Raw genomic sequence first — 27,364 nt, forward strand, 5'->3', positions numbered from 1 at the left:
GATAATTACTGAGTTATTCAGATAATGGATGTGAGTGGTATTGTTCTTGAAGGGGTTGGATTATAGTTACCACATCCAAAGCATCTGTTCAGCAAGCCAGTATTTTCATAAGAAAAAAGTTGGAAACTTTCCAGATACATGCTCACTTCTCTATCCTGGTATCTGCTACACTTTTACTGCTCTTTTCATGATCCTTTTCAACATTGGTGACATTTCTGCATTTTGCTATTAGCTCACTTCTCTTCCTTCCTGTGTGTACTGTGATTCTTAACCAGGAGAGGGAGGGGGGTCATGCCATCTTTTGGGTGGACACATTAGAATCATGGGAGGTAGTGTGGTGTGATGGAAAAGATAGAAAATCAGATAGATTCATTATATGTATGTTTTTACTAAAACCACAAAAAATAAAGTTTGACAAAATCTTGGCTCATGGTAGATGTGCAGAAGAGTAGAGAAGGGAGGGGCAAAATGATTGAGAAATGTAGATTATTTATATAAACCTAAGTGGCTCATACTCTTCTCTTGGTTTTAACTAGAATTTGTCAGTTATAAAGCCTAAATTTTTATTTGTAGCTGAGAATACTGTAATCACATTTCCAAGTGCCTACTAGAAATCCCATGGATAACTCACACTTAACATGCTTAAAAATGAACTCTGTATCCTTCTCCAAAGGAGTTTGTGCCCCTGTCTTTGCTATCTCAGATGACGGCCCCGATATCCACCTGCTTTTGAAGCCTGAACCCTCATTATTCCTCACAGCAGAACCACAGCCAATTCCTGCTGATTTTTCTTTCTAAACATTGTTTTAGTCTTTGAAATTAAGGTATTATGTACATATAATGTAGTTTATAAAGGACATTGCTCTATCCTTACTACTGTTGGTTTGGTTCAGGCCCTAGTCCTTTCTTTCCTGAAGAGTAGCAGTAAACTCCTAGCTGGGTTTCTTCCTTAGGTGTTTCCTCATCTATGCACTCGCTAGGATGGTCCTCTCAGGACTTACCTGTGACATTTGGAAAGAGCCTGAATCTCCCTGCTTTGTGCCATGCACTGTGGTAGTAGTGAATTGCCATGGACATATCTATTTTACTGCCTGCTACTTCCTTCAGACCAAATCTCTGAGTCAGGACCGTGGAACTGAGATGGGTATAGTGGGAAGCTTTTCTCTGAGTGATACCCTGCTGTGGGTGCTGAGCTTTTGGAGAAGGGGAGGGGTGCAGCAGCCTGAGGCTGTCTTGGCTTGCCTCTTCTTCTGTGGAGCCACCTCCTCATGAGTTGGGGGTGAGGCTTATCAGGGCCCAAGTATTCTCAGTCCTCCATGCATAAGAAAGAACTTCTTTTCCAAGAGTAGGGGCTGGGCAGGAGGGATTCCCCAGGCTCTTGCCTACTGTATCTCAGGACTTAGTTTCAGCACCAGGTAGCTGGGGTAGGATGAGAGGCACTCTTTCTGGGAATAAAGCCCTCCTGCTGGGAGTTGTAGGGAGAGTGATCCTGTATTCTTGGCTGCAGCAGTCTGGAGTGGACCCTCCTTGCTTAGATGGGAGGGCACAGGAAGGGAGCAGTCCTGCTTCAGATACCACAGACTCTTGCCATTCTTACTGAGTTTTCATAGATGTTCTTACCAAATTTTAGTTAAGGTTTGTGAAAATAAATATGTACTTTTTCTTGCCCAAACTCAAGAATAAATGAACATCTTATATGTCGAGGTTAAGCATATTAATGTTAGTCTTCTTTCTACTGGTGTGAAGCAACAGCTAAAGATTGTGGTTTTTCTTAATAATAATAGTTTACTAGTTATGTATTTCCAAAGCTCATCTTTTGATGCGAAAACTCACACTGGAATAACCTTTTTAAATATGGCATTAACTTGATGTAGGTCATTATTAGCTGGGAAGTTCTTTCAATCCCTGAATGCTAATGAAAGTGGTTTGATGTTACAGGAGTACAAGCGCAAGCTAGCCAGAGTTTCCCTGGTGCGCAAAGAACTCAGGTCCCGGATCCAGAACCTGCCAGACTTATCTCGATTGCCCAACGTCACTGGCAGCCACATGCACCTGCCCTTTGCGGGAGACATCTACAGTGAAGATTGATGGACCAGCCTCTTCCCAGGTCCCAGGACTTTGCAAGAGATGGAGACAGGTTAGGTGGATAGTCCTGTAGTGTTATTTTTGTATATTGTTGAGAAAGAAACACTAACAAAAGGAACAACGAGTAATTTATAAAATTGTTTAAAATGTTGGTTTGTTTACTATTTTATTGGTAAATTAACATGATTTGAACAAAGTGATGATTTGTGTGTATTAATAAGCTCACAAATAGTGATTATTTTCAAAAGATCTTTTTGTAAATTTTTTTTTTTTTTGATCTGGGGCCTTGTGAGAAATCCCTTGTTTCTATTTCTTCAGGTATTTTCCATTGTTTTTCTTTATTTTCTTCAGCATCTAATCACTGTATACTATGTAATTCCTAAAGGGGAAGAACTAATTAGGAGTTGATTGAGACTTTATTATGGTATAGTTAGGACTTGACTGTAGAAGGGACTAAATGTTCCAACATAATCTTTACCCTTCTCCCCAAACAAAATATCTATTCTGTGTCTCTACATGCCTTTGATTCCTTAGAGGTCGGTAATTTAACATTCAACATAGAAGTCACTTTGAGGGGCAGATGAAAGTCTAGAAAACTGTTCCTTAATAGCATTGTAAAAGTTCCATTCCAACTGCCAGTGTAGATTTTAAAAATGTTAAATAGTGACTCCCTTGATTAAACTGTTTGTAATTATTTGAGTAGATTAATAATGAAAATACTTTGGAAATAATATAAATTTTGGCATTCTACCAAGAGGACAACTTTGGTTCTGGAACTGGTTTCAGTTTGTCAAATCAGTTCCTTTTAACATAATTGATCCCTTTAACAAAAAGCCATCTATGGGATTAAAAGACACATGAAATAATGATACTTTTATTATTCCCTTACTCATATAACTTTAAAAAATAGTATTTTTAGCTCTAATAGCTCAAGAACACAATATTCGTTAATGTTCAGTAAAGTAGCCTGAGACATTTTAAATGTTTCCTTAAGGTTTTTGAATGACTGTGTATTTGGCAGTTAAGCAGTGCCACACTACAGGGTAGATATGGTAAATTTTATATTTGTATATTTACAGTTACCAAAACAAATGTACTTTTACCTTTTATTTCTAACCCTGTGTGTTAGAGCAGTTGCATGCTCTCCTGCTTTTAAAAACACGTTGTTAAGCTGTGGATTTGTACTTAATAATGACTTAGGATAAACGTTTATTTTCATTCATTGCTTTGCATAGTAGACATTTTTCTTCTCCTTGTAAGTAGATTCAAATTAGGTAGTCAATAAAACATCTTGAAAATCCCACAAGCCAGTTATGTCTCTCTAGTCTGAATGGCTTCATTGTTTCTTTCTCAGTATTAGAAATTGTAGTTAAAATGAATTACATATGAAGAAGGCAGACATTTATTTTTAATAGCCAAGTAGTTCTGCAAATAGTTCTTTTAACAATTTGACCTCTCTCCAAAACAGAGACACATATAAGTAGTGCCCCTCCATGCACTACTAATAATATCATGGCTTATTCCAAAGTTTTTTAGTCAACTTTTGGGACTTGGGGTGCATTTTCTCACAGAAAGAATAGTAGATTCCCTAACACTACCGCTGATAGCTCACCTGGGAACTGAATCCACTTAACCATGAATGTCCTTTACTTGTAACGTGGTTCACAGGTTACTAATCATAGATCTTGACCAACATTTGTAACACCGCTCTAAGTAGAACACAGCATGCAGCAGCCACACTCACACCCTGGGATGTCTGCCTGTGCTGTGTACCTCTGTCCCTAGGTGTAGGAAATTGAAGAAAAAGATTCAGCCGAGTGGGGAGGTGACAATTGCACAATTATGAAACCTGGTTGTACATGTTATAAAAAGTTTTTATTAATGTGAAAGCAAAAACTTGTATGTTAACTTATTTTCAATCTCTTGACCTTATTTATGATCTGCTAATGTGGTGATTTATCCATTCAAAATATATATTTTTTTCCATTTAAAACTAATTTATAAACTACTCCTGGGAAGATTTGAAATCTTTTAGAAGTTTGTTGAAATATTTTCACCATTTCAGACAGACTTCTGACTTACTGATTTTAATGCCAGTATCTGCTCTAAATATTTATGATAAAAATGCATTATTTTTTTAAAAAGCTTGATGAGATTTGTGATAAGTGATAGTACTCAAAAACCTGAATCCCACCCCTCGACCAATCCTCCACAAACTTCAGTTGTTGGTTAACTTATTAACTGAACACAGACAATACAGTCTGATTTAGAAGTCATCTTTTCAGCCGTGTGATAATTAACATGGTAAGCCTTAGCAGCAAACGTTCTTCCTAAAAGGAAGACTTCATTTTCTCAAGAAATGGGATTAGTTGGGGGTATTATAATACCAAATTGTAAATCATGAGCATTTTCTCCACTGTGTACCTGAGGCAAATCATGCATCTTTGAGTGCAGTTTGGTCTGGCCCCTCAAGAGAAAAGCATGGTGCCGTAGGGCTACTATGGTTTGAATGGATACCATCACTCTTTTCTCCACATACAGTGCAGAGAGCTGTCTGGAGTGGCAATCTGAACAGATTCCCGGGTGCTCCTTCTCTCCTTCCATCACTACAGTAAGTAAAAGGACCATAGAGGGGAACCAGGAATCAGAGAATCAGCTGTGCTCAATAGCCAACCTCCCTGTCCAGATGCAGCTATTTTGGTACCTCCTCTCACATGCACTCTGAATCAGGGTTTTTCTATAAGAAATCTTTCAGAATCAGCAAAAGTGGGGATGACCCAGACATCTTGATTTGCAAAATCACAAAACTAAGTTGTCAATTATCACTATAGATGAGCAGCTCATCTTTTTAAAGTATAGTTACTGAACTGATTCTGAGAAATCTTTAGAGAGAAAAAACTCAACAGTACAAATATAACTAATTGGGAAAGTTAGAATGTCCTTTCTGAACTTTTCATTAAAAAAAATTACATTATCTGAAGTAACATAAAGCTACTAAACTGCTTTGTATTCTATTAAGAAATAGCTCCTAAAGATGTAGTCTTGTTTCATAGTTGTTGCACTATATCAAAGCTTAAAATGTAAGCCCAATTCTTCTCTGTATAGAAAGGAAACATTGTGTTACTTAATGAATTATTTATACAGAGCATTTGTTGCCAACTGTTGTTCCAGCCATCCACACAGGAGTCTGTTTTGAGGTGGCAATAGCACATGGGAAGATGAACTTTCCCTGTTTGTTTACCTGTTTTTCTTTGGCTGTATCTGATGACAGTATAAGATGTTCTTAATAAAGTTTTATGTTCTTTTTGAAATGTGTAGGTTGTTTTGTGAATCTGATTCATTGGATGTGGGGTGGGAAGGGGAAAGATTAATGGACTGGGAGGGAAGCAAAGTACTGGAAGTAATTCTGATGTTATGGTAGAGAGACTGCTAAAGGAGGAGATTACGTGGCTAGTAGTTCCCAAATTTGAGCGAGCATCAGAATTACCTAGAGCCAGTTTGTCCAACCTGTGGGCTGCACGTGACCCAGGACATCTTTGAGTGTGGTGCAACACAAATTTGTAAACTAAAACATAAAGAGATTTTTTTTTTAAAGCTCATTTAGCTATCATTAGTGTATTTAATGTGCGGCCCAAGACAATTCTTCTTCCAGTGTGGCCCAGGGAAGTCAAAAGATTGGACAGCCCTGACCTAGAGGATTTATAAACTACAGAGAGTTGGGCCCCACTCCCAGAGCTTCTGATTCAGTAGGTCTGGGGTAAGGCCTGATGGTTTACAGTTCAAACAACTTGATGCTGATGCCACTGGGGTTATGGACCACATTCTGACAACCACTGCTCTAAACAAATTCCAGGTAACAAGATAATAAAGTATGGTTTTTACAATTCATTATATAGCAAGTTCCTTATGGGAAAAGAACAAGACCACATATTCTTTTCTGGTCCACTGCTTAGTAGTGCTTTATTAAGTGCTTTTGAGTGAACAGATACAACTGGTACTTTCAACCTCCTGGAGCCTATGCCCTTTCACCACTCCTTGAATTTAAAGCAAAATTGAAAATACTAGAAATCTGTGAGAATCTCCAGGGCAGTGTTTGCCATAATTTTTGATAAACTCAGTTGGAGCATTTACAAAAAGGATACATACCTAGTGAGAAAATTTTCTGTGATTCTTACCATCTAAAAAGTTGGGGAGATGCAGTCCTCTGGCCGGTACCCCTGGTTCTCTATTCCTGGGTGGCATCTGGTCACTTTATCTGAATTCAGATACTTCCCATTCCCATCCACTTTTTTGCCTCTGCAGTAGTAGGTTTTATACAGTGGAACCCATACCCATAGATTCTGTTTCAGAAGATTTGGGATAGATGCAGAAATCTGCATTTTAAACAAGCTACCCAGATGATTCTAATGCAGGTAATTCATAGACTGCACTTTGAGAAACATGCCCTACAAAGCAATGTATGGTTTCTAACAGATAATAATGGTAGCTCACATATATGGTACTTACTGTGCACCAGGAACTGTTCTAAGCACCTCACTTATCCTTTGTGGTACATACTCTGATTATTCCACTTTTATATCTGGGCAACGAAAATAATTTAAGTTCTGTGTGACTCTGCACGAGTAGATGGTGAAGATGAGATTCAAACCTGGCTCCAAGTTTGACTCCAAGCTGGTGCTCTTTAACCACTACGTGATGCTGCCTCTTACACTGATGTGTTGTTTTGCAGTTCCACTATCACCAAGTCTATATTTTGCATAACATTTCATGTGATAGTGAAATTAATGTTATCCAAGTATTCAAACTAAAAAGCAAGACGTCAGCTAAACGCACTGTTGAGTTCCAGGTCTGTTTTGGGAACTACTGTTCTAGGCATCCAACATGTTACCTCAAATAGACTTCTTCTCACATATGGCAAACCTTTAGAGGTTTTAAAAGGACTTTTTGTTCCAACAAAAGCAATTGTAATAGCAGGCCTTCCTGACAAGCCAAAAAAATGCTTTTCATCTGCCTTATTTTTAAGTTTACATGTGCGGGATGTGCAAGTTTGTTATTGTTACATGGGTAAACACGTGCCATGGTGGTTTGGTGCACCTATCAACCCGTCACCCCGCATGTATTAGCTATTCTTCCTGATGCTCTTCCTCCTCATCTTCCTTATTTTAAACTTAAGAACCCCGTTGTCCACCTGGGCAAATTCCTCTATATTTTCTTATTTCATTTCTCTGTCTAGCACAGTTCTTATGATTCTTCTGAGGATGGGAGAGTGAAAGAGAAACAGAAATGCATTTTGGGGTCTGACCATCATCTGCCTTACCATAAAAGACTCAGTAGCTCTTGGTATGATTATACCACCACAGGTTTTTTGGATGACATAAAAAAATGGAAACTGTATTTTAATGTCTTTTCGATAAATGGATCATGGACTAAAGTAGAATTTGCAGTGAACCATAGAATTATACATAGATATATCTGAGTTCTGTGCTTCATGGAAAAAGTATAAAACTGAAATTTTGAATTAATGTAAATGATATTGTGGTCCAGAGCCATTAAGTTTATTCAGATATGTCTTTAAAAATTCAGTTGTACAGGTATTGTGTCGTTAGTTTTATCATCTTTTTTTCTTTTTTTTTTTTTTAAATAGAGTTGGGGTCTTCCTATTTTGACCAGGCTGGTCCCGAACTCTGGCCTCAAGTGATCCTCCTGCCTTGGCCACCCAAAGTGCTAGGATTATAGGTGTAAGACACCACACCAAGCCAGTTTTACAATCTTTTTAAAGTCATATTTCTTTGTTCAGTGAAGGAAATTTCATGTTACTTAATGGAAAAACAAGATAAGTGAGAAATTTTAAGAAGTTTAAATCATACATTAAAACATGGCTTTTTCAAAATACTGTGTTAGTATTTATTGTCTTTTCTAGCTCTTGATATTTAAGTTATGAAATCTTGTATTTTTATAGAAAAAGTACAAGATTAGCAGAGTGCTCACAATGCTATTTGATTCTTTTAGAGGTACTTTTGTGTAATTTCATTATACTGCCATAAGGTGGGAAGTGGTGCCTGAGTTGTGGTTTTGTGATTTGAGTTGCTAGGCTGCAGCAGGAATGTGGTAAACTGCGGTAGGTTAAAGTCTGTTTGCATTCTGCGTTCCGAGCTGGTGTTTGAGTGCAGGACCTCTGGTGAGCTTCATGTCCAATTCCTTGGATCCCTATATAGCTAATAGCTGTGGATGCCCAAGTACAGGCAGATGTCATCGGTGCTTAGCATTCTCCCTGTTTGAGTTTCTAGTATCTTTATGTGTTGGCTAGCATGATGAAGAAAGATTGCAACTTCTTTCTAGTTTCTGTCTCTTTGCTTTCTTGCTTTTATATCCATTGATGGAACAGAACAGTTATAGTTCTGGTAAAATTTTATACCGGTAGCATAAAGCACCATCTTTTTCCACTTGAGCATAATTTTCCCTCCAGGAACCAATAGGAAGCTAACTGCTAGTGACGAACTTATTGATTGGTTAAAATATAATTTTAACCAGTTTTTGCAGTATGGCATAAAGCTTTGGGTTAGAAAAATCTTTTTTTTTTTTTTTAAGGTCATCTCTTTTGAAGAATACCACTTAGAAACAGAAAGCTTAGTTTTTTTAAATATAAGGAAAGTGTTTTCAGAATATGAATTTTTTTAAAGCTGTATATTTTTAATATTTAAATTAGTTTATAAATTCTTATAGTATTTATAAAGTGAAACAATTGCTTTTTTAGATAACCCAGGGGAATAGTTAAGCAATTTTATTTTCAGCTGTTATCTTACTTGTAGTCATATATGAAATAAAATATTCATTACATATATTTTTGGCAGTTAATAACCTTTGAATACTATAATGAGGTTAGATACAATGAACATATTTATCAAGTGTTTGTTATCTATCATTTTACAAATTCTAAATACTTTTATTACAGAAAGTTATTGCCATCATTATACATCATTTGGTTAAAATATTCTTCAGTTTCATTTTGTTTTGGACTCTGATTTGGCTTCCATCTTTGTTATAATATATATTACTTAGAACATTCATAGTGAATAGTAAGAGGATCGTGCTCTTTGAGTTTGTAGTTTCCTAAGAATACCCATTGCAGAATTCTTCCTCACCTTTGCAGCATTTTATGGACCTAAGTTACTTAGTACATTGCGTGGATTTAGATAGCTTCTCTAAGCCCTTTAGAATTCCTTCATTCTGTACTAGAAATCTCATTTGTTTTTTAAATATGTTAAAGATGCACAGACTTCTTTATATGCTACTTAAGGAAATTAAAATAGTATTTTATATCTTCTAAAAATCCTCCACACAGTGCACTTTTGTTTTCTGAAGGATAAAATTGAAACATGACCTCAATAATTGTTTGCAGATGTGTTCTGATTTAAAAAATAATCTTAGTCTTTAGACATACATACCATCTGAACTTATCAATAAAAGTCAACAAAATTTAGTTATAAACTCAAAATTGTAGCATCTTCAGTTCTCTTTACTTTGGACAATAGTGTATCAAAGAACTCTACAGATTTGCATTGTGTCTGAACCCATGCCATCATCCCTTCAGAGAAGGGTGACAGGTGTATGCCATATATGCCCTTCTCATCTTACATTCCTCTGTCTCTTGCTTATGGCCTACATCACTAATTCTATGAAGCCTGAATACAATCAGCACTCCAGGTGGCCATTACCAAGTTGACTGGAGTTGGAACAGGAGTTAAAATACATTTCTTTGCTATCTATCTAGGTGAAAAGTTTGATGGGTTGCTTTCAGCTTCAAAAGTGGTGCCAACTGAACTATAGTGAACAGTAAGAGGAACATGGTCTCGGCTTTTGTGGTTTCCTAAGGGTACCCATTGAAAAATTCTTCTCAGCTTTTCTGCATTTTATGGACCTAAGTTGTCAGAAGACCAGTTAATAAGTCAGAGTATCTAAATAAACACCTCTTATCCATTCAATATAGCAAGCATAGTTTCCAAGGTTGTTGAATGGATATGTTGAGCCTTTACTATGTGGCAGACATTATAGAAGCATAAGAAAGGATTTAAAGATGAGTGAGATACAGCTTGCCCTCATAGAACTCAGAATTTAATGTAGGAGACAGATGCTTAAATAATGTCATAAGTTCTACACAAGTGGTGTGAAAAAGTTACACAACACTGAGGAAAGGATGGTTGATATCTGTGGGAAATAGATGGATAGTGCTTTATAGCTCTAGGAATGACATGTGTACTCATTTCTGATGGTTGATCAACTGACCATGGGTCAAATAAACAATGAAAAAGACTTTTAAAAGTTCTTTTTTGAAAACCTGTCTCAACGTACTGATGAATTAAATGAAAATTAAACAGGATGAGACAGTATATATAAACATACTTTTTGTAAACTATAAAGCACTACCAAAAGTTAGTGCTGTGGCCAGGTGCGGTGGCTCATGCCAGTAATCCCAGCACTTTGGGAGGCTGAGGCAGGTGGATCACAAGGCCAGGAGATCAAGACTATCTTGGCTAACATGGTGAAACCCCATACCAAAAGAAAAAAAAAATAGCCAGGCCTGGTGGCACATGCCTGTAGTCCCAGCTACTCGGGAGGCTGAGGCAGGAGAATTGCTTGAACCTGGGAGACAGAGGGTACAGTGAGCCGAGATCGCCCCACTGCACACCAGCCTGGATGATAGAGTGAGACTCCACCTCAAAAAAAAAAAAAAAGGTTCGTGCTGTTAATGGTCTTTGCCCAGTGTAAATCTGAAAGCATCAAATGAATCTGAATGCAGGTTAAGTTTACATGGTTAAGCTTAGGGTAGGTCTGTTGGAAAGGGCGAGGCTTTAGAGAGCAAAAAAAAAAAAAATTTTTTTTTTTTTTTTTTTTTTTTTTTGAGACAAGGTCTTGCTCTGTCACCTAGGCTGGAGTGCACCTAGGCTAGTCTTTTCATACGAATCACATACGATTCTATTCCAATACCAAGTATCAAGTATCATCCCCTGGTGTTTCCCTGAGGGTATATGAAGAACAGTAGCTAGTACTATGATACACTAAGACTGACAGGGAGAATTATTTAGATCTATATGCTATAAATGTAATTCCAGGATATCGAAACAAAAATCCAAAACATGGATACTTAATACCACTACCCAATTGTCCCATAAGCTTTCCTAAGTCCAGAATGAAATAATGCAATAACTAATTTGAAATACATATGACTATTGATATGTTAGAGATTTTATTATATCTTTAAAAGTTAAGGATTTTAAAACATGCTTTAAATATTGTAAATTTAAACATAATTTGGTATACTGGGGTATGTGATTTCATATTAAAGTTGGTAAGAAAATATTCTCTAAAAAGCTGATAGCTCTGAATAGATAAATTTAAAAGCTTTCATATTAAGACCGGGCTAAAAAGGGCTTAAAGTTGAACTGAATATATTGAAAACTGTGTACTTTAAACCCCTATACTATTGCATTTTCTTTTGTCTGTTAATATTGACAACTGAGGACTATACCCAAGGTTTGTAAACCATCATTTTGGGATGCCCAATTTATAAAAGAATATGTCAGTTCTAAAAGTTTTGCTGTGATTTCCATCCTTGAGAAAAATAAAAGATTTGGAATTATTTCAGAGAAAATGATTGATTGATTGATTGATTGATTGATTGATTTTTCCTGAGACAGAGTCTCACTCTGTTGCCCAGGCTGAAGTGCAGTGGCCCAGTCTCGGCTCACTGCAACCTCTGCCTCCTGGGTTCAACCAATTCTTATGCCTCAGCCTTCAGAGTAGCTGGGATTATAGGCGCGCACCACCATGTCCAACTAATTTTTGTAATTTTAGTAGAGATGGGGTTTCACCATGTTGGCCAGGCTGGTCTCAAACTCCTGACCTCAGGTGATCTGCCCACCTCAGCCTCCCAAAGTGCTGGGATTACAGGCGTGAGCCACCATGCCTGGCCGAAAATGATTTATATACATCTTGTACTTACAACTATGCATTAAGTCATTACAGGAAGACCCAACTGAGGCTGAAAGGACCTCTTGTATGTAATTTTGGAGATCGGGTCATTTGTGTTTTCTATATTTCATGAAGTGAATTCACAGATCAGGGCTTCTTTAACTCTAGTACCTACATGCCACTTCAAGAAAGGATCATAAGTGAAAGCAGCTATCAAAGTAAGTCTGTCTTAGACTGACTAAGCTGCCTTCAAATGAACATAAACAACTAAAGATGTATTAGAAAAGTGTTCATATTGTTAAAGAAAAAATTACACGTTACAACGGTAGGGAAAATTCTATTCGGGACTATTGCTATAGGTATCAAGACTATCACGATAAGGGAGAGAGATTGGGCTAACCTCAGTATAGCAAAGACAGCTGGGGCTTTGTAGCCAGTGAGCAGAGTGAGGGGGAGAGTGGATGGACAACTACCAAGAGGAGACATCATGGATAGGGAGATTCTTGCTAAACTGACTTTGACAGGATTCTTGCTGAAGGCAGGCCAGAGTGGTCAGATGTCAAGGGTGGGGAATTCCCACTAAACTGATTTAGCAGGATTCTTGCTAAAACTGGGCTAGGCAAAGCCAAAGACAGAGCCCAAGGATGAGGCCTAGTTGAAAAGAGGGCTCAGAGAAGCCTGTCTAAAGAAGAGAGTCTGTTAAAATTATCACAACCAAAAAATGTTTACAAATACCCCAAAACAATTTGCCTACATTATTAGTGGGATGTATTCAAAGAAGAACCACTGTAGGGTAGGTGCTAAAATCTTGTTGGTCATCAGTGGTTTTATTGTTGGTATTGACATTAATATTTCATAGATGTATCGATCAATGATAACAGCACAGCTCAGCTGAGCACTTTCAATATTCCATCTACTCTTCTAGATGTTTTTCATGCACCATCTCATTGAGACCTCAACAAAGTTTTTATGAGGTAGGTACTGTTAATATCTTCGTTTTACATATAAAGAAACACTCAGATAAATTGAGAATTTGTTGAAGATTACACAGTTAATAAGTGACACAGCCAGGTACTGTACCAGGGCAGGACCTCAAAGACTACAAGCTTAACCAGCAGGCTATATTGCCTCTCAAACATGTAATTCTTGGTCATAATTAAGAATTTTTTTTTTTTTTTGAGACAGTCTCCAAAAAAACCTGAAGCTTTTGCCCAGGGTGGAGTGCAGTGGTGCAATCTCGGTTCACTGCAACCTCTGCCTCCCAGATTCAAGCGATTCTCATGCCTCAGCTTCCCTAGTGGCTGGGATTACAGGTGTGTGCCACCATGCCTGGCTAATTTTTGTATTTTTAGTAGAGATGGGGTTTCACCATGTTAGCCAGGCTGGTCTTTTACCCCTGGCCTCAAGTGATATGCCCATCTTGGCCTCTCAAAGTGCTGGGATTACAGGCGTGAGCCACCATGCCTGGCCACGAATTTTCAACGAGGAATAATTATATGATTTATCAAGTTAGAAAAGATACTATTATTTGGTTGAAGGGTTAAAACACTCAAGTAATGTTAAGTGATAAGATATGCAAACTCATGATGTTTTAAAGGAATTTATCTCTTCCAGCTCTGTCTCTGACGTGGTCTAGGGTAGCAGCACCATTACCGTTCCTGAGTAAAAGCAGCCCAATCTTCGGTTTTTGGTGTCACTATGAATTTCTGCTCAAAAGTAGCAGGATTTCTTGGACAGTGGCTGCTTCCATGTCGGGGGCTGAAGGAGTGAAGATGGTCCTGGAACTTTTCTTTGCAGAGAAGCAAGGAGGGGATGCCTTCAAAGTTTTGATGGTGCTGAACAAAGCAGCCAGCTTTTACAAGGAGCTCAAGGAGCTCGAGGAGCTCCTACTGGCCAAGATTTAACAACTTGAGCACCAAAATGGAAAATACAAATTGTAATTAATTAAAACAAGTAGATGGTGAAAAACTGTTTCTATCATAACGTTTTTAAAAGAAAAATTGAGATTTTCTTTCCAAATAACTAATATATACAAATTTATTTTTATTCTGAAAACTATTTCATTGTAAGTTTAACGTCAGTACAGAGAGAAGTGTATTGCACATGTTCTAGCTGAGTTACTTATACCTTGGGGTTACGGCCCTCACAGAGCTCACATACTGGGAGGCACCCAGGCAGGAGACTCTCAGCAAACTCCTGTGTGAGAGCTGTGCCAGGGTGAGTACGGTGCTCCTCAGAAGTCCATTCTTCAGGAGGCATCTGACTCAGATTTGTGATCAGAGCTATGAGTGTTTCTCTGTGTTATACAGCAATAAATAGTTTACTTAGAGAAAAAAAGTGCTAAGAGGATGGATCCCATACAGCAAGAGGCTGAAGATGAGAAGGCAGGGCGATTCCATATACCATGGTCCTGAATCAGAGGGACGGAATCCCCTGGTGAATAAGAGGAAGACTGCCTATTATAACTGAAGAGGAATGAGCAAATGAGAGGACACAACTTTAAGGCAATGTCTGAAATGTGCAATTGTATTTTGAGACCCAGTTAATTCACTGGTACTGCTCCTCTTCAATATGATCCATTTGGGAACATTACTTGGGAGTTCTAAAATCTGAGTAGGGATCAAAGTAAAAGTCACCATTGTGTAAAAGCCCCAAAGGGCTGTGCTAAGGGGGAGAATAGTGTCCGCTTTAGAACTAGGGTATGTCAAAGATGATTTTGGCCTCCAGATTGTCATCAACTCTGTCATCCCAGAGTTCTTTGTATCACCAACAAGGCACACCAGTTTTTGTCCCCTCTTGCCATTTTCCCAATCATTCCTGTTGGCTTTTCTCTCCAATAGGGTTCTGCTTACATCCCTTTCTGGCTGGTGAGGATCTCCTTTTCATCCTCATGATGGCTACCTTTAACTTACGCTTGCTGGTCCACAGGGTCAGTGGTACTCTGGTCACATGTTCCAGGCTCCACAGCCCATGACTAGAAAAGTAGCCCACGGCTATTTTGAGCTGTCTTCAGGATGCACTGCTGTAGCCAGTAGGATGCATAAGCATGTGACAGGCCCTATGGCAATATGGTGGAGGCCCAGGAAAGCCATGAAATTAGAGCTGCTCAAAGTCTGAGCCTATGTTGTATCTCTGCTGCTTCTCTTTACAGGATTTAAAACTTAATGTCTACATTAAATTTTAGGTAATTTTTTTTTTTAAGGATAGATAATTCACATATCTATCCTTAATTCTACACAATTCAATGTGTAGAATTGTGTTTTTAGGATAGTCAGAGTTGTACAACCATGGTTACTATCTAATTCCAGAATATTTTTATCACCCTAAAAAGAAACCCCACACTCATTAGGAGTTGCTCCCCATTCTCCCTATCCCTCTGGCAACCACTTGTCTATTTCTGTGTATTGTCCTATTCTGAACATTCCATATAAATGGAATCACGCAATATGTGGTCTTTGGTGTCTGGCTTCTTGCAATTAATACAATGTTTTCAAGGGTCATTCATGTTCTAGCATATATCAGTAATTTTTTTTGACTGAACATTACTATTCCACTGTATGGAAAAACCACATTTTGTTTATTCAGCAGTTGCTGGACATTCAAAAAACACTCTTTTCGCTATTTTGAATTTTCCATTTTATGCATATTATAAACACTACTGTCATGAACATTCATATACCGGTTTTTGTGTGGACATCTGTTTTCAGTTCTCTTGGGTATATGCCTGAGTGGAATTGTCGGGTCATATGGTAACTCTGTTTAAATTTTTGGGGAACTGCCAAACTTCTAAAGTGACTCCACCATCTTACAATCCTAGGAGCAATGTGTGATGGTTCCAGTTTCTTTACATCTTCACCACTTGTACTGTGTCTGTGAGTCAGCCTAGGTATGAAGTATCTTTTCATGTATTCATTAGCCATGTTGGAGAACTGTGTTCAGATTCTGACCATCTTTTGTCTTTTTATTATTGAAATTTAAGAGTTCTCTATAATTCTGGATATAGGTCCCTTGTCAGATACAAATGCTTCTCAATTTAGGGTGGGTTATGTCCTGGTAAACCCATCATTAAGTTAAAAAATCTCAAGTTGAGGCTGGGCACAGTGGCTCACGCCTGTAATCCCAGGACTTTGGGAGTCTGAGTTGGGCAGATGGAGACCATCCTGGCCAACATGGTGAAACACTGTTTCTACTAAAAATACAAAAATTAGCTGGGCATGGTGGCATGTGCCTTTAGTCCCAGCTATTCGGGAGGCAGAGGCAGGAGAATCACTTGAACCCAGTGATTCAAGTGAGGTTGCAGTGAGCCGAGACTGCGCCACTGCACTCCAGCCTAGCGACAGAGCAAGACTCTGTCTCAAAAAAAAAAAAAAAAAAAAAAAAAAATTTCAAGTTGAACCATCGTAAGTTGGAGGTCATTTGCATATGATTTGCAAATATTCTCCCACTCGGGGGCTGACTTTTCACTCTCTTGATGGTGTCCTTTGAACAAAGCACACAAGTCTTTAATTTTTATGAAGTCCAGTTTATCTGTTTTTCTTGTTGTTGCTTGTGCTTTTGATGTCATACCTAAGAAACCACTACATAGTACAGGGTTATGAAGATTTACTCCTGTATCTTCCTTCTAAAGGTTTTATAGTTTTATATCCACACTTCAGTTTTCAAATATTCTTTAGAAATGCCCAAAGACCTTTCTGCCAAATAGAAAAGTCAAGAATCCATGGTGTCCCTCACTTGCAAATGAAGTAATGCGAACAACTTCCCACCAAAGAGTCCCTGTCTTTACTACTTTTTATCTACTTTCCAATCATGTGCTCAGAAAGGACCTTAGTTCTTAGTGTGGAACAAGTAGAACTCATTAAATGTAGTAGTCTAGGAATCTGCAGAGCTTGTGCTGTGTGCTGGACAACAAATTAAGTACTGGGGGTACACATGAGACCACTCAGGTCTGCAAAGAGCTCACAGGCAGTTGGTAATGATCAGAAACAAGACACTACAGGGTCACCAGAACTGTGGGAAAAAAAGTGGCCCCTCATAATGCAGTGGGGTTGAGGTAGAGGGTAGTCTCCAAAGTAGTCCTAAAGGAAAAAGCACATGCAGAGGCCCGAAGCTGACAAGTACATCGTATGTATTGAGAACTGCAAAGAGCTCGCTATGACCAGGTGATCAGGAGCAAGAAGAGTTCAAGAGAAACAGATGTTCTAGAGAGAAGTTAGCCAGAAAGGTAAAGCAGCTACCATAACCATTGTGTTGTGCCAGATGCTGTGGACACAAAGTGAATACCTGGTGTTTTGGTGCTGGCACCAGTTAGCACAATTTTATTTCATGCAACTATAAAACCAAGTGGTTAACCTTGGCCTTTGAGTATATTTTTAATTGACAAATAATAATTGTAGGCCAGGCACGGTGGCTCATACCTGTAATCCCAGCACTTTGGGAGGCTGAGGCGGGTGAATCACTAGGTCAGGAGTTCACAACCAGCCTGGCCAACATGGTGAAACCCCGTCTCTACTAAAAATACAAAAGATTAGCTGGGCGTAGTGGCGGGCGCCTGTAATCCCAGCTACTCAGGAGGCTGAGGCAGGAGAATCGCTTGAACCCAGGAGACGGAGGCTGCAGTGAGCCAAGATCATACCACTGCATTCCAGCCCAGGCGACAAAGTGAGACTACATCTCAAAAAAAAAGACAAATAATTGTATATATTTATGTGACACAATGTGTTTCATTACATGTATACACTGGTGTAATCCAATCAGGCTAATTAATAGATCCATCACCTCAAACGTTTATCATTTCTTTGTGGCGAGAACATTAAAAAATCCTCTTTTGGCTGGGCACTGTGGCTCACACCTGTAATTGTAGCACTTTGGGAGAGTGAGTTGGGATTGCTGGAAGCCAGGAATTCAAGATGAGCCTGGGCAACATAGTAAGATCCTGCCTCTACAAAAAATAAATAATTATGGCTTCTTGTAGTAGGAAATGAAAAAATTTAAAATGAAATATTAGCCAGGTGCAGTGGTGTGTGCCTGTAGTCCCAGCTATTCTGGAGGCTGAGGCAACAGATCACTTGAGCCCAGGAGTTCAAGGCTACAGTGATCTATAATCATGCTACAGCACTCTAGCCCAGATGACAGAGCAAGACTCTATCTCTAAAGAAAAAAAAAAAAAGCCAAAACCCTCTTTCAGCTATTTTGAAATATACATTAACTATAGTCATCATGCTGTACGATAGATCACTGGAACTTACTCCTCTTAATTGAAATTTCCCTTTCCCTTTCTACTCCCCCCACCCCCAGCCACAGCCTCCAGTAATCACCATTATGTCCTCTACTTCTATGAGCTCTACTTTTTTAGATCCCATGTAAATAATACAGTATTTGTCTCTGTGTCTGGCTTATTTCACTTAGCATAATGTCCGCCAGGTTCATCCATGTTATCACAACTGACAGAATTTCTTGCTTTTTAAAGGCTGAATAGTATTCCATTGTGTATATACACATTTACAAAAATCCATGCTTTGACAAGCATTTCTGTTGTTTCCATATCTTGGTTATTGTGAATAATGCTACAATGAAATACTGTAGGGCAGACATCTCTTCGACTACTGATTTCAATTCCTTTGGATATATATGCAGATGTGGGATCATATGGTAATTCTACCTTTAGTTTTTTGAGGAACCTCCATACTGTTTTCCAAAGTTGCTGTACTAATTTATAGTATCACCAACAGTATGTTCCCTTTTCTAAACAGAAAGAAAATTTTAGTCTCCTATTGAGTGATCTATAATCAGGAATGTTCCAGATATTTACTTTTGCAATCAAAATAGGAATAAGGTTCAGGTTTTACTAAAACAGTTATGCAGATAATTGTGAGAAAATAGGACTTGATCCCTTTCCTGAATTATCAGTAACGCTATAGACACATGGAAGAAACCCTTCTGAGTGAATAGACCCTCTCATAAAGATCTCAATTCCCTTTTGAAAGAAAATGACATAAATAAAAACTGCTGACAAAAGGAAGAAAAAATAGTAATGCCACTACTCAATGTACACATATATCTTTATATACATACACATACATATCTATAGATATATATCTACAAGGAACTTTCATATATTTTTTGATCCTCACAGCCGTCCTATGAGGTAGGCAGGTTTCAGGTATTCATACTAATGAGGTACTTTCCCCATAAACACTGAAGGATGCCAAGAAAAGTTTGCATTCAGATCTAGTTTCCACGTATTCAAAAACTAAAAGTTTAAAAAGTTGTTTTACTTTAGTTTCAGAATTGACATCAGGCACTTCTTATTTTCAAAGTCCACCCTTCAGAGAAGATAAGAAATTTCTGAAGTCCACCTTTGGATTCTTTTGGGACTCATTCTGACTAAGTAACATTTTCAGTTGAGAGAAGTGTTTCTTTGTTTTGCTTGTATTCTTTGAGGAGCAAGTAGATACTGACTGTCCAGACGTAGGTGTTCTGAAAAAAAAAACCCACACTTAGTTATACCAACAAATGACAATCATTTTCTACTCTTTTTTTTTATGGCCATATACAGGCAATGTATATGCTGTGTATTATCAGCATATATAATTGGTGTATTATCATTTGGCAAATGCCTGTTAAGATTTTCTCAGGAATTTCTGACAGAGAAAAGGGCAAGAACAAATGTTTAGGGCAAGAAAGTATACTATGAATGGTTCGGTATTTTTTTTTTTTTTTTTGGAGACGGAGTCTCGCTGTGTCGCCCAGGCTGGAGTACAGTGGCGCCATCTCAGCTCACTGCAACCTCTGTCTCCCAGGTTCAAGCAATTCTCCTGCCTCAGCTTCCCAAGTAGCTGGGACTACAGTTGCATGCTGCCATGCCCAGCTAATTTTTTGTATTTTAGGAGACATGAGACACGGGATTTCATTGTGTTGCACAGGCTGGTCTCGAACTCCTGAGCTCAGGCAATCCACCCGCCTTGGCCTCCCAAAGTGCTGGGATTACAAGTGTGAGCCACCATGCCCAGCCGTGAATGGTTCAGTTTTGTTGGCACATAGGATGATTTAAGGCAAAGAAAGACAGGCAGACAGATTGGTGCCAGATAGGGCTGGAAAGCACTGATCCATATGCTACACAGTGATGCTTCTAATCAGAGCTATGCTCCAGAAAGATGATCACACTAAAAGAGTTTGATCCTAGAAGCAGGGAGACCCATTAGGAAAATCACTGCAGTAGTCCTGACAAATGCTGCATAAGGACCTGAACCAGAATATAGCAGCACTAGAGAGAAAAAGGAGTAAAAAGATGAAAACATGGAAGTAGAATATATATATATTATAAGGTATAATATAAATCAGTGACAAGGATGAAGGGAATAGGGATTTTTGAATGTATCTGTCATTTTAGGTCAAAATGTCCAGAAAGGTGTGTTCATTCACAGAATAAGGAACTAAGGAGGATGGACAGGTTTGAGTGGTTAGCTGTGGGGAAATGATGAACTAAGTTTTGAACATGTAGGGGACTGAAGTGGATATATTTAGCAGGCAGTTGGAAATAGGTGCAGGAGATGTTGGAGGTAGAGTAACATACGTAGAAGTCAAATGCATTGAAATGAGCATTGAAGATATGGGAGTATGTGACATTAGAAAAGCATATGGAGGAAAAATGGCCAGGTTCTGAAATGCATGGCATATTTAGGGAGTATATATTAAACACAGGAAATTAGAAGAAAACACTTGAGTTAACACTGGCAATTCAAAAACTTCATGGATAAAGATACCTGAAAATCGATGCTGGACTCCTGCCTTTGGAACCAGACATGGCAGGATTTGGGTTTGCAGTCCTTCTCTCTGGTGTCTTCAGGCTGAGTTTACTTGTAGGAGTGGCAGGATTGCTCTTCAATGCTGATAGAAAGCTTCTACTTTTACCATGATGTTTCACTGTTCTGTTGCATGTTTTACAAGTGATCAACTACCATAAAAAGAAGAAATATCAGTCCCGTCATTTATCTCATAATTTAACCCCATAAACCACATGTTAATTGAATTCTTAAATGTCAGGGACTACACCAGATACTATAGGGGTAAGTAAAATAGAGGCTGTCCTTAGGGAACTTGCAATCTAGTAGCAAGAATCAAATAAGACAAAATTTTTTTTTATTTTTTTTCTGGGACGGATTCTTGCTCTGTCCCCAGGCTGGAGTGCAATGGCGTCATCTTGGCTCACTGCAACCTCTGCATCCCGGGTTCAAGCGATCCTCCTGCCTCAGCCTCCCATGCAGCTGGGACTACAGGTGCCTTCCACTGCACCTGGCTAATTTTGTATTTTTAGTAGAGACAGGGTTTTGCCATGTTGGCCAGCCTGGTCTTGAACTCCTGACCTCAGGCAATCCACCCGCCTCTGCCTCCCAAAGTGCTAGGATTACAGGTTTGAGTCACTGTGCCCAGCCGACAAATTTAAAGTGAGAAAATGTTCAATAAAAATGAATGGCTAAACATTTTTATTTAATTTAAAATAGATTTTCAAAGATAATGAACTCTCTACTTTTTAAATATAAAACCATGTTTGGGGGGAATTAGGGAAGAGATGGGAGACAATACTCTTTAACATCTGGAGGAATGTTCTTTGTAACAGCAGTAAGCATTTAGTATTTTTTTACAGATGAACTTCAAGCCTCTTCTCAAAAAAAGCATGGCAGAGTATCACTGGAAATTTAAGTAGCCCCTTCAAATCCTTAGCAATTTTGTAAATATAGGTCTAAAGTAACTTATACAACCAAACGAGTTGTTATATTCTCACACCTCTTCACTCCTATCATTAGATCTAGAAGTTGACTTTCTTTTCAAGATTCATTTCTCAAGAAATGGTCCATTTTCTAGCTAATTTCCTTTCTTCTACATATCTAACTGACTATGCACAGGACTCAGCCCATGCCTCAGCAAATTAATACAAACTAATTTAAGTGAGAAGTAGTTTGATGTTCATGAGCAGATGAAAATGCCAATGGAAGATCTGCATCTATCAAAGGTTTATGTTGCTTTACACTTTTTGGAAGGAGGCTGTATACAGATTAAAATAAATCAGAAAAACACCTCTAGCACCTTTCTAGCTGACTTCTGATTAAAGTACATTAGAATGTAAGCTTCATGAGGGCAAAACACTGCAAGACAGTGAGGCAGCATTTACTGTCTTCCCATTTAAGAACATTTTCCAAATATGTGGCAGTAATGATTTTTGAAAACTACAATTCTCCAAGAACTAAGAAACTGAATTCTATACTCACTTCAATATTCTATCTCTTCTTTCTTTCCCTTTAACCATTCAATTTTATGACAAAGCAAAATGTACCTACGTGACCAACACTAGTAAACTCCTAAATATGGCAATTTTCAATCCAAGTAATTACTAATTATAGTCTTAGGCCAGACATAAGCTGTCATAATGTCCAGTGCCTGGCACAGTGCTGGACAATAAGCACATACTTGAACAGTTGATAAATGTTAACATAGAATATGCAGGATATAAAGTGTATTTGCTACTGGCCTCCGTATGGTAAACCATACATAATCTGATTTTGGTTGTTTTATTTCATCTTATATCCCCAATATTAAATGTTGCTTGGCATATGATAGACCCTCAATAAAATGTTTAAAGAACAAAAGGCGCATTCACCTTTGTTGGGCATACCTGTAAATACACACTGATATGGAGTGGGAGGACAGCTGAAGAAGTGGCATGATACCTACATACATAACATACTACTATTTGAAGCAAAGGACCATTAACTGAAAAAATAATGTAGTGGTAACTGCAATTTAGATGGAGTCATAATGGTCAGTTCAAGAAATCTGCACGTTTGTGAAAAATAATGCTCAACAATGGGATCTCAAAACAACTGAGAGCTCACCATGTTTGGTTTAGGTAATCATGAAAAATAAAAATAAGCTGTCCTTATGATAAAACACTAATCATTAGAGAAATAGTTTATGTATATATTTTGATAATCCAAATATACTACTATAAATCTGAGTTATATCGAGGTTGATTCTTAAACTGATTTTAAGTGAAAGAAAAGAAAATTCTAGTTTACTCATACATACTGGACTGAAATCTTACCAATACACTTTTGGAGTCTTTGAACTTTTTCACAATTTTCGCTTCTTTAAAACTGAGTGTATAGTTTCTCGCTTCTCGATTAAGAAGTTTCTGTATTTTGGGTGTCAACTTGGCTTTGGGTTTGAGACGCACTCGAGAGTTATCCAGAACCAACAACTGGAAACAGTATGGACACGTTTCTTCAAAAGTGCTCTTATCATCTAAAATTATACAAATGAAACTCACAATTCAGCAAATTAGAATGTTTTGTTACCTCAAACTGCCAACACTATAAAAAGTATATTGATATTTAATATAAGCAGATATACATTTTTAAGTAAACTCAAAATATAAACATTTACAAAAAGACAAATTGGCAGTAATTTACTTTGCAAATATAATTCCATCCATTCACTCCTTTCAGCAACAGACCGGCAAATCTCCAACCTATGCTAGCAAATCCTGTAGGCTTTAAAATATATCCAAAATCTAGCCACTTCTCATTACTTGCTACTAAGTTTTAAAAGGCTGTTATGTTTCACCAATTTTACCAGTACATTTACCACAAAATAACAAATTGCACTGCGATTTTGTTTCTTTTTTTAAATAATTAGCACAATGAATAGTATCTACCATTGAGCACTGTGCTAAGTGCCAGGGATATAGCAGCACTTATGAAGCTAAAGACCACACTTAAATTTAGCTCCGCCAAATGTGAAATTCATTCATATTTACTAAGTGACAATTAAGAATGCCAGGCACTGTTCTGAGTGCTGGAGACACAGCAGTGAACAAAGGACAATTCACTGAGGCATACAATAAATATAGCAACATCAAATGTTAAGTGCTGGGAATAAAAAAGCAGATACGAAAGGGGAATAGAAGTGTTGATGGAGTTAACTGTAATTTTAAATAGGTGGCTAGGGAAAGCTTCATTGAGTGATATCATAGAGACCAGATGGAAACGGAGGATTAGCATGATAGCAGGTATGTGAGGCAAGAATCCCAGGCAGAGTGAGGAGTAGCTGCAAACGCCCTGAAACAGAAAAGCAAGGATGCCTAGTGTGACTGGAGTTGTGTGAAGGAGAGAGTAGGTCAGAGAGGTATGCGGGCCTATGATGTAGGGCCTTACAATCCTTTTAAAGGACTTTCACTTTTACTGGGAGATGGGAAGCCATTTGAGTTTGTGGCAGAGAAGTGACATGATCTAGCTTTGGTTTTTATCAGAATCACTCATGCTGCTGGCTTGAGAACACACTAGAAACGCATGGGAGCTGTTAGCAATAATCCAGGAGAGAGCTGGTAATAGGCTGGAGCAGGGTAGTAGCAATGGATGTGGTGAGGAATGGAGTGCATTGGCGCCACCTCTGCTCACTGCAACCTCCACCTCCCAGGTTCAAGAGAGTCTCATGCCTCACCCTCCCGAGCAGCTGGGATTACAGGCGTGCACCACCACGCCGGGTAATTTTTTTGTATTTTTAGTAGAGACGGGGTTTCGCCATGTTGGTCTCGAACTCCTGGCCTCAAATCCACCCGCCTCGGCCTCCCAGAGTGCTGGGATTACAAGTGTGAGCCACCGATCCTGGCTGATTCTGGATACATTTTAAAGCCAACAGGATTTGCTCGCATACTGGCTTGGGGGAAGAAAGAGAGTTTGGGAGTCAAGAATGGCTCCAAGGTTTTGGGGCTCAATAACTGTAAGGGAAGGATGGAATTATTTACTGAAATGAGAAAAACTGGAGGATCTTGTTGGGGGGTAAAGCTCAGGTTTTGGACATATTAGCTAAGTTTGAATTACTAGACACTGAAAAGAATTTGTCACGACATTTGGATATATGAGTCTAGAATTCAGAGGAGAGGTCTGCGCTGAGTATATACATTTGTAAGTCCTCGGTATATGGTATTTAAAAGCCATGAGATTGGATGAAAAACTGTCACCAAAGAAGTGAGTGTACCTAGAAAGGAGGTCCAAGGGCTGAGTACTGGGATACGACAATACTTAAAGCTTGGGGAGATTAGGAGGAACCAGCAAAGCAAATCGAGAAGTAATAAATAAAGAGGAGGTGAACTACGTGATGACCTAGAAGCCAAGGCAGGAAACTATTTCAAGACTGATCAGTGTCTCAAATGCCGCTAACAAAGCAAGCAGGCACATTAAGGAATCTGGATTTTTCACGAAACGCAGAAACATGCGGGTTTTGTTTTGTTGTCGTTTTTAAGGAGGGGAGAGAGTCCATCGTCCTTATTTGAGCGTTGTGCAGAACGGAGGAAAGCGGGGCAGGAGCCCAACGCACTAAGAGACAGGCGTTCTTCCTACCGTGCGACGAAGTGTAGGCCCAACTGTAAAAGAGAAACAGACTTGTGAGGAGCAAAGGAACACCTCCCCGCTCGCCTCCCGCTTCCTCTCCAGTCCTCTTACAGGAGATAGCGGGCTTGGCCCGGGCAGCTGTCGTGCAGTCCCCGCGCTGCAGCCTCAAGGTAGTGCTTCTGTCTCATCGCCGCCGCCGCCGCCGCTAGCTCGCCGCAGATACCTGGTGAAACTATATGGCGCCGGAAGTCTGCTTCCCAGCGTCGCCGACGTTGGCGTCCAGACTCAAGCTGCTTCCGGAAACTGGCACCCCCGGCAGAGAAGTTCCGGTTTCCTTCGTGTCAAGTCTGGCGTGGAGGCGTGCCCAGGCGGGAGGCTGCCCCACCCGCCCGCCGCGTCCCCGTCCCCTCAGTACCACCCCTCCGCCTGCCGCGTCGTCTCAGGCACCCAGCGGAGTTAGGAGTCCGATTTGAGCCTGGGCGGAGCGGCTTGACCGGGCTGCGGCAGTGGAGTCCAGAGATGAGGCTGCCACCCGCCTTTCCATCTTCCTCCCGGCTCGCCTCCTCTCTGACAGTCCTATTGTGATTGCTCCACCGCAGCTTCTCCCTCCAGATTCGCCGGGCGCCGTACTGACTGGGGCGCCGGCGGGCGGAAGCGCTGCCAGCAACGAGGCCGCCCGGGAGGAACGTCCCCATCCTGCCCTCTGCCTGCGTAAACGCTAGCGTTTCTCTTTCTTTTTGTAATTAAAGTGAAATTCACGTAATGTAATATGGACCGTTTTAAGGTGAACAATTCAGTGGCGTTTAGTAAATTTACAATGTTGTGCAAGCACTATTCTGCTATTTCCAAAATATTTCGATCACTCCGAAGGACAGCCAACTCCGTGAAGCACTTACGGCCCATTTCCCCCTCCCTCCCGGGTCTTGGCAACCACCAGTCCGCTTTCTGTCTGTATGGGTTTACCTATTCTGGACATTTCATATAAATGGAATCATACACGTGACCTTTTGTGTCTGGCTTCCTTCACTTAGCATGTTTCTGAGCTTCATCCACCTTGGAGCACCTATCAGTACTTCGTTTTTTTTTTTTTTTAAGACAGAGTCTCGCTCTGTCGCCCAGTCTGGAGTGCAGTGGCCCAATCTCGGCTCACTGGAAGCTCCGCCTCCCGGGTTCACGCCATTCTCCTGCCTCAGCCTCCCATGTAGCTGGGACTACAGGCCCCCACCACCGCACCCGGCTAATTTTTTGTATTTTTAGTAGAGACGGGGTTTTACCGTGTTATTCATTCGTTTTTATGGCTAAATCATACTCCATTGTATGGCTGTATCACAATGGTTTATCAATTCATCAGTTGATGAACGTTTGAATTGTTTCTACCTTTTGGCTGTTATGAATGAATGCCGCTGTGAACATGTGTGTACATGCATTTGTTTGAGTGCCTGTTTTCTGTTCTTTGGGTATAATACCTACGAGTAGATCTGCTGGGTTATGTGGTAATTCTGTGCTTAATGAGGGTTCCAGTTTCCCCGTATCCTCACCAACATTTGTTTTTCCTTTTTTTTTTTTTTTTTAATGTAGCCTTCCTAGTGAGTATGATGTAGCATCTCATTGTGGTTTTGATTAACATTTCCCTGACGACTGATGCTTTTGAGCAGCTTTTCATGTGCTTGTTGGCAATTTACAGTTCTTTGGCTGTTTAAGTTCTTTGCTCATTTTTAAATTGGGGTTGTCTTTTTGGTAATGAGTTGTAAGTTTTTTTAATGTGTATATTCTGGATAGTGGACCCATATTTAGACTGATTTATTTATTTATTTATTTATTTATTTGAGATGGTATCTCACTCTGTTGCTAAGGCTGGAGTGCAGTCGTGTGATCACAGTTCACTGCATTCTTGAATTCCTGGGCTGGGCTAAAGGGTTCTCTTG

At 39.3% G+C, this 27,364-nt stretch overlaps 2 protein-coding genes across 5 annotated transcripts in view; one reads left to right on the top strand and one right to left on the bottom strand.

Moving 5' to 3' along the window:
* RPRD1A (regulation of nuclear pre-mRNA domain containing 1A) overlaps positions 1–5,396 on the top strand; it is a 711,886-nt gene extending 706,490 nt beyond the window's left edge. For 2 of the 3 annotated variants that reach the window (XM_050767303.1, XM_050767301.1), the window contains one exon: positions 1,939–5,396. In XM_050767303.1, the coding sequence (XP_050623260.1) occupies positions 1,939–2,088 (150 nt within the window). In that variant the 3' untranslated portion in view covers positions 2,089–5,396. The remainder of the gene's footprint in view (positions 1–1,938) is intronic. The other variant, XM_050767302.1, reaches the window with a different exon arrangement.
* Positions 5,397–19,094: 13,698 nt separating this feature from the next.
* Positions 19,095–26,483, bottom strand: C18H18orf21 (chromosome 18 C18orf21 homolog). Of its 2 annotated transcripts, XM_050767317.1 has the most exons (5): positions 25,551–26,483; positions 25,449–25,471; positions 23,153–23,352; positions 20,817–21,007; positions 19,095–19,530 (listed from the first exon to the last, which is right to left on the bottom strand). In XM_050767317.1, exons 1-5 carry the CDS (start codon positions 25,625–25,627, stop codon positions 19,365–19,367), a joined length of 657 nt encoding a protein of 218 aa, XP_050623274.1. In that variant the 5' UTR covers positions 25,628–26,483; the 3' UTR covers positions 19,095–19,364. The 2 variants fall into 2 exon arrangements, with proteins under 2 accessions (XP_050623274.1, XP_050623276.1); XM_050767319.1 differs by lacking the exon at positions 20,817–21,007 and having other exon boundaries at positions 19,438–19,530.
* Positions 26,484–27,364: the final 881 nt, after the last annotated feature.

Source organism: Macaca thibetana, chromosome 18 (genome assembly GCF_024542745.1).
Source record: "Macaca thibetana thibetana isolate TM-01 chromosome 18, ASM2454274v1, whole genome shotgun sequence".
Taxonomy (NCBI): Eukaryota; Metazoa; Chordata; class Mammalia; order Primates; family Cercopithecidae; genus Macaca; species Macaca thibetana.

Bases quoted from the DNA above. Each gene is read 5' to 3' on its own strand.
- C18H18orf21 (XM_050767317.1), bottom strand. From the start codon at position 25,627: ATGAGACAGAAGCACTACCTTGAGGCTGCAGCGCGGGGACTGCACGAC. The intron at 25,472-25,550 runs GTAAGAGGACTG...TCTCTTTTACAG, and splicing joins GGCCAAGCCCGCTATCTCCT to TTGGGCCTACACTTCGTCGC. The intron at 23,353-25,448 runs GTAGGAAGAACG...GTATAATTTTAG, and splicing joins GGCCTACACTTCGTCGCACG to ATGATAAGAGCACTTTTGAA.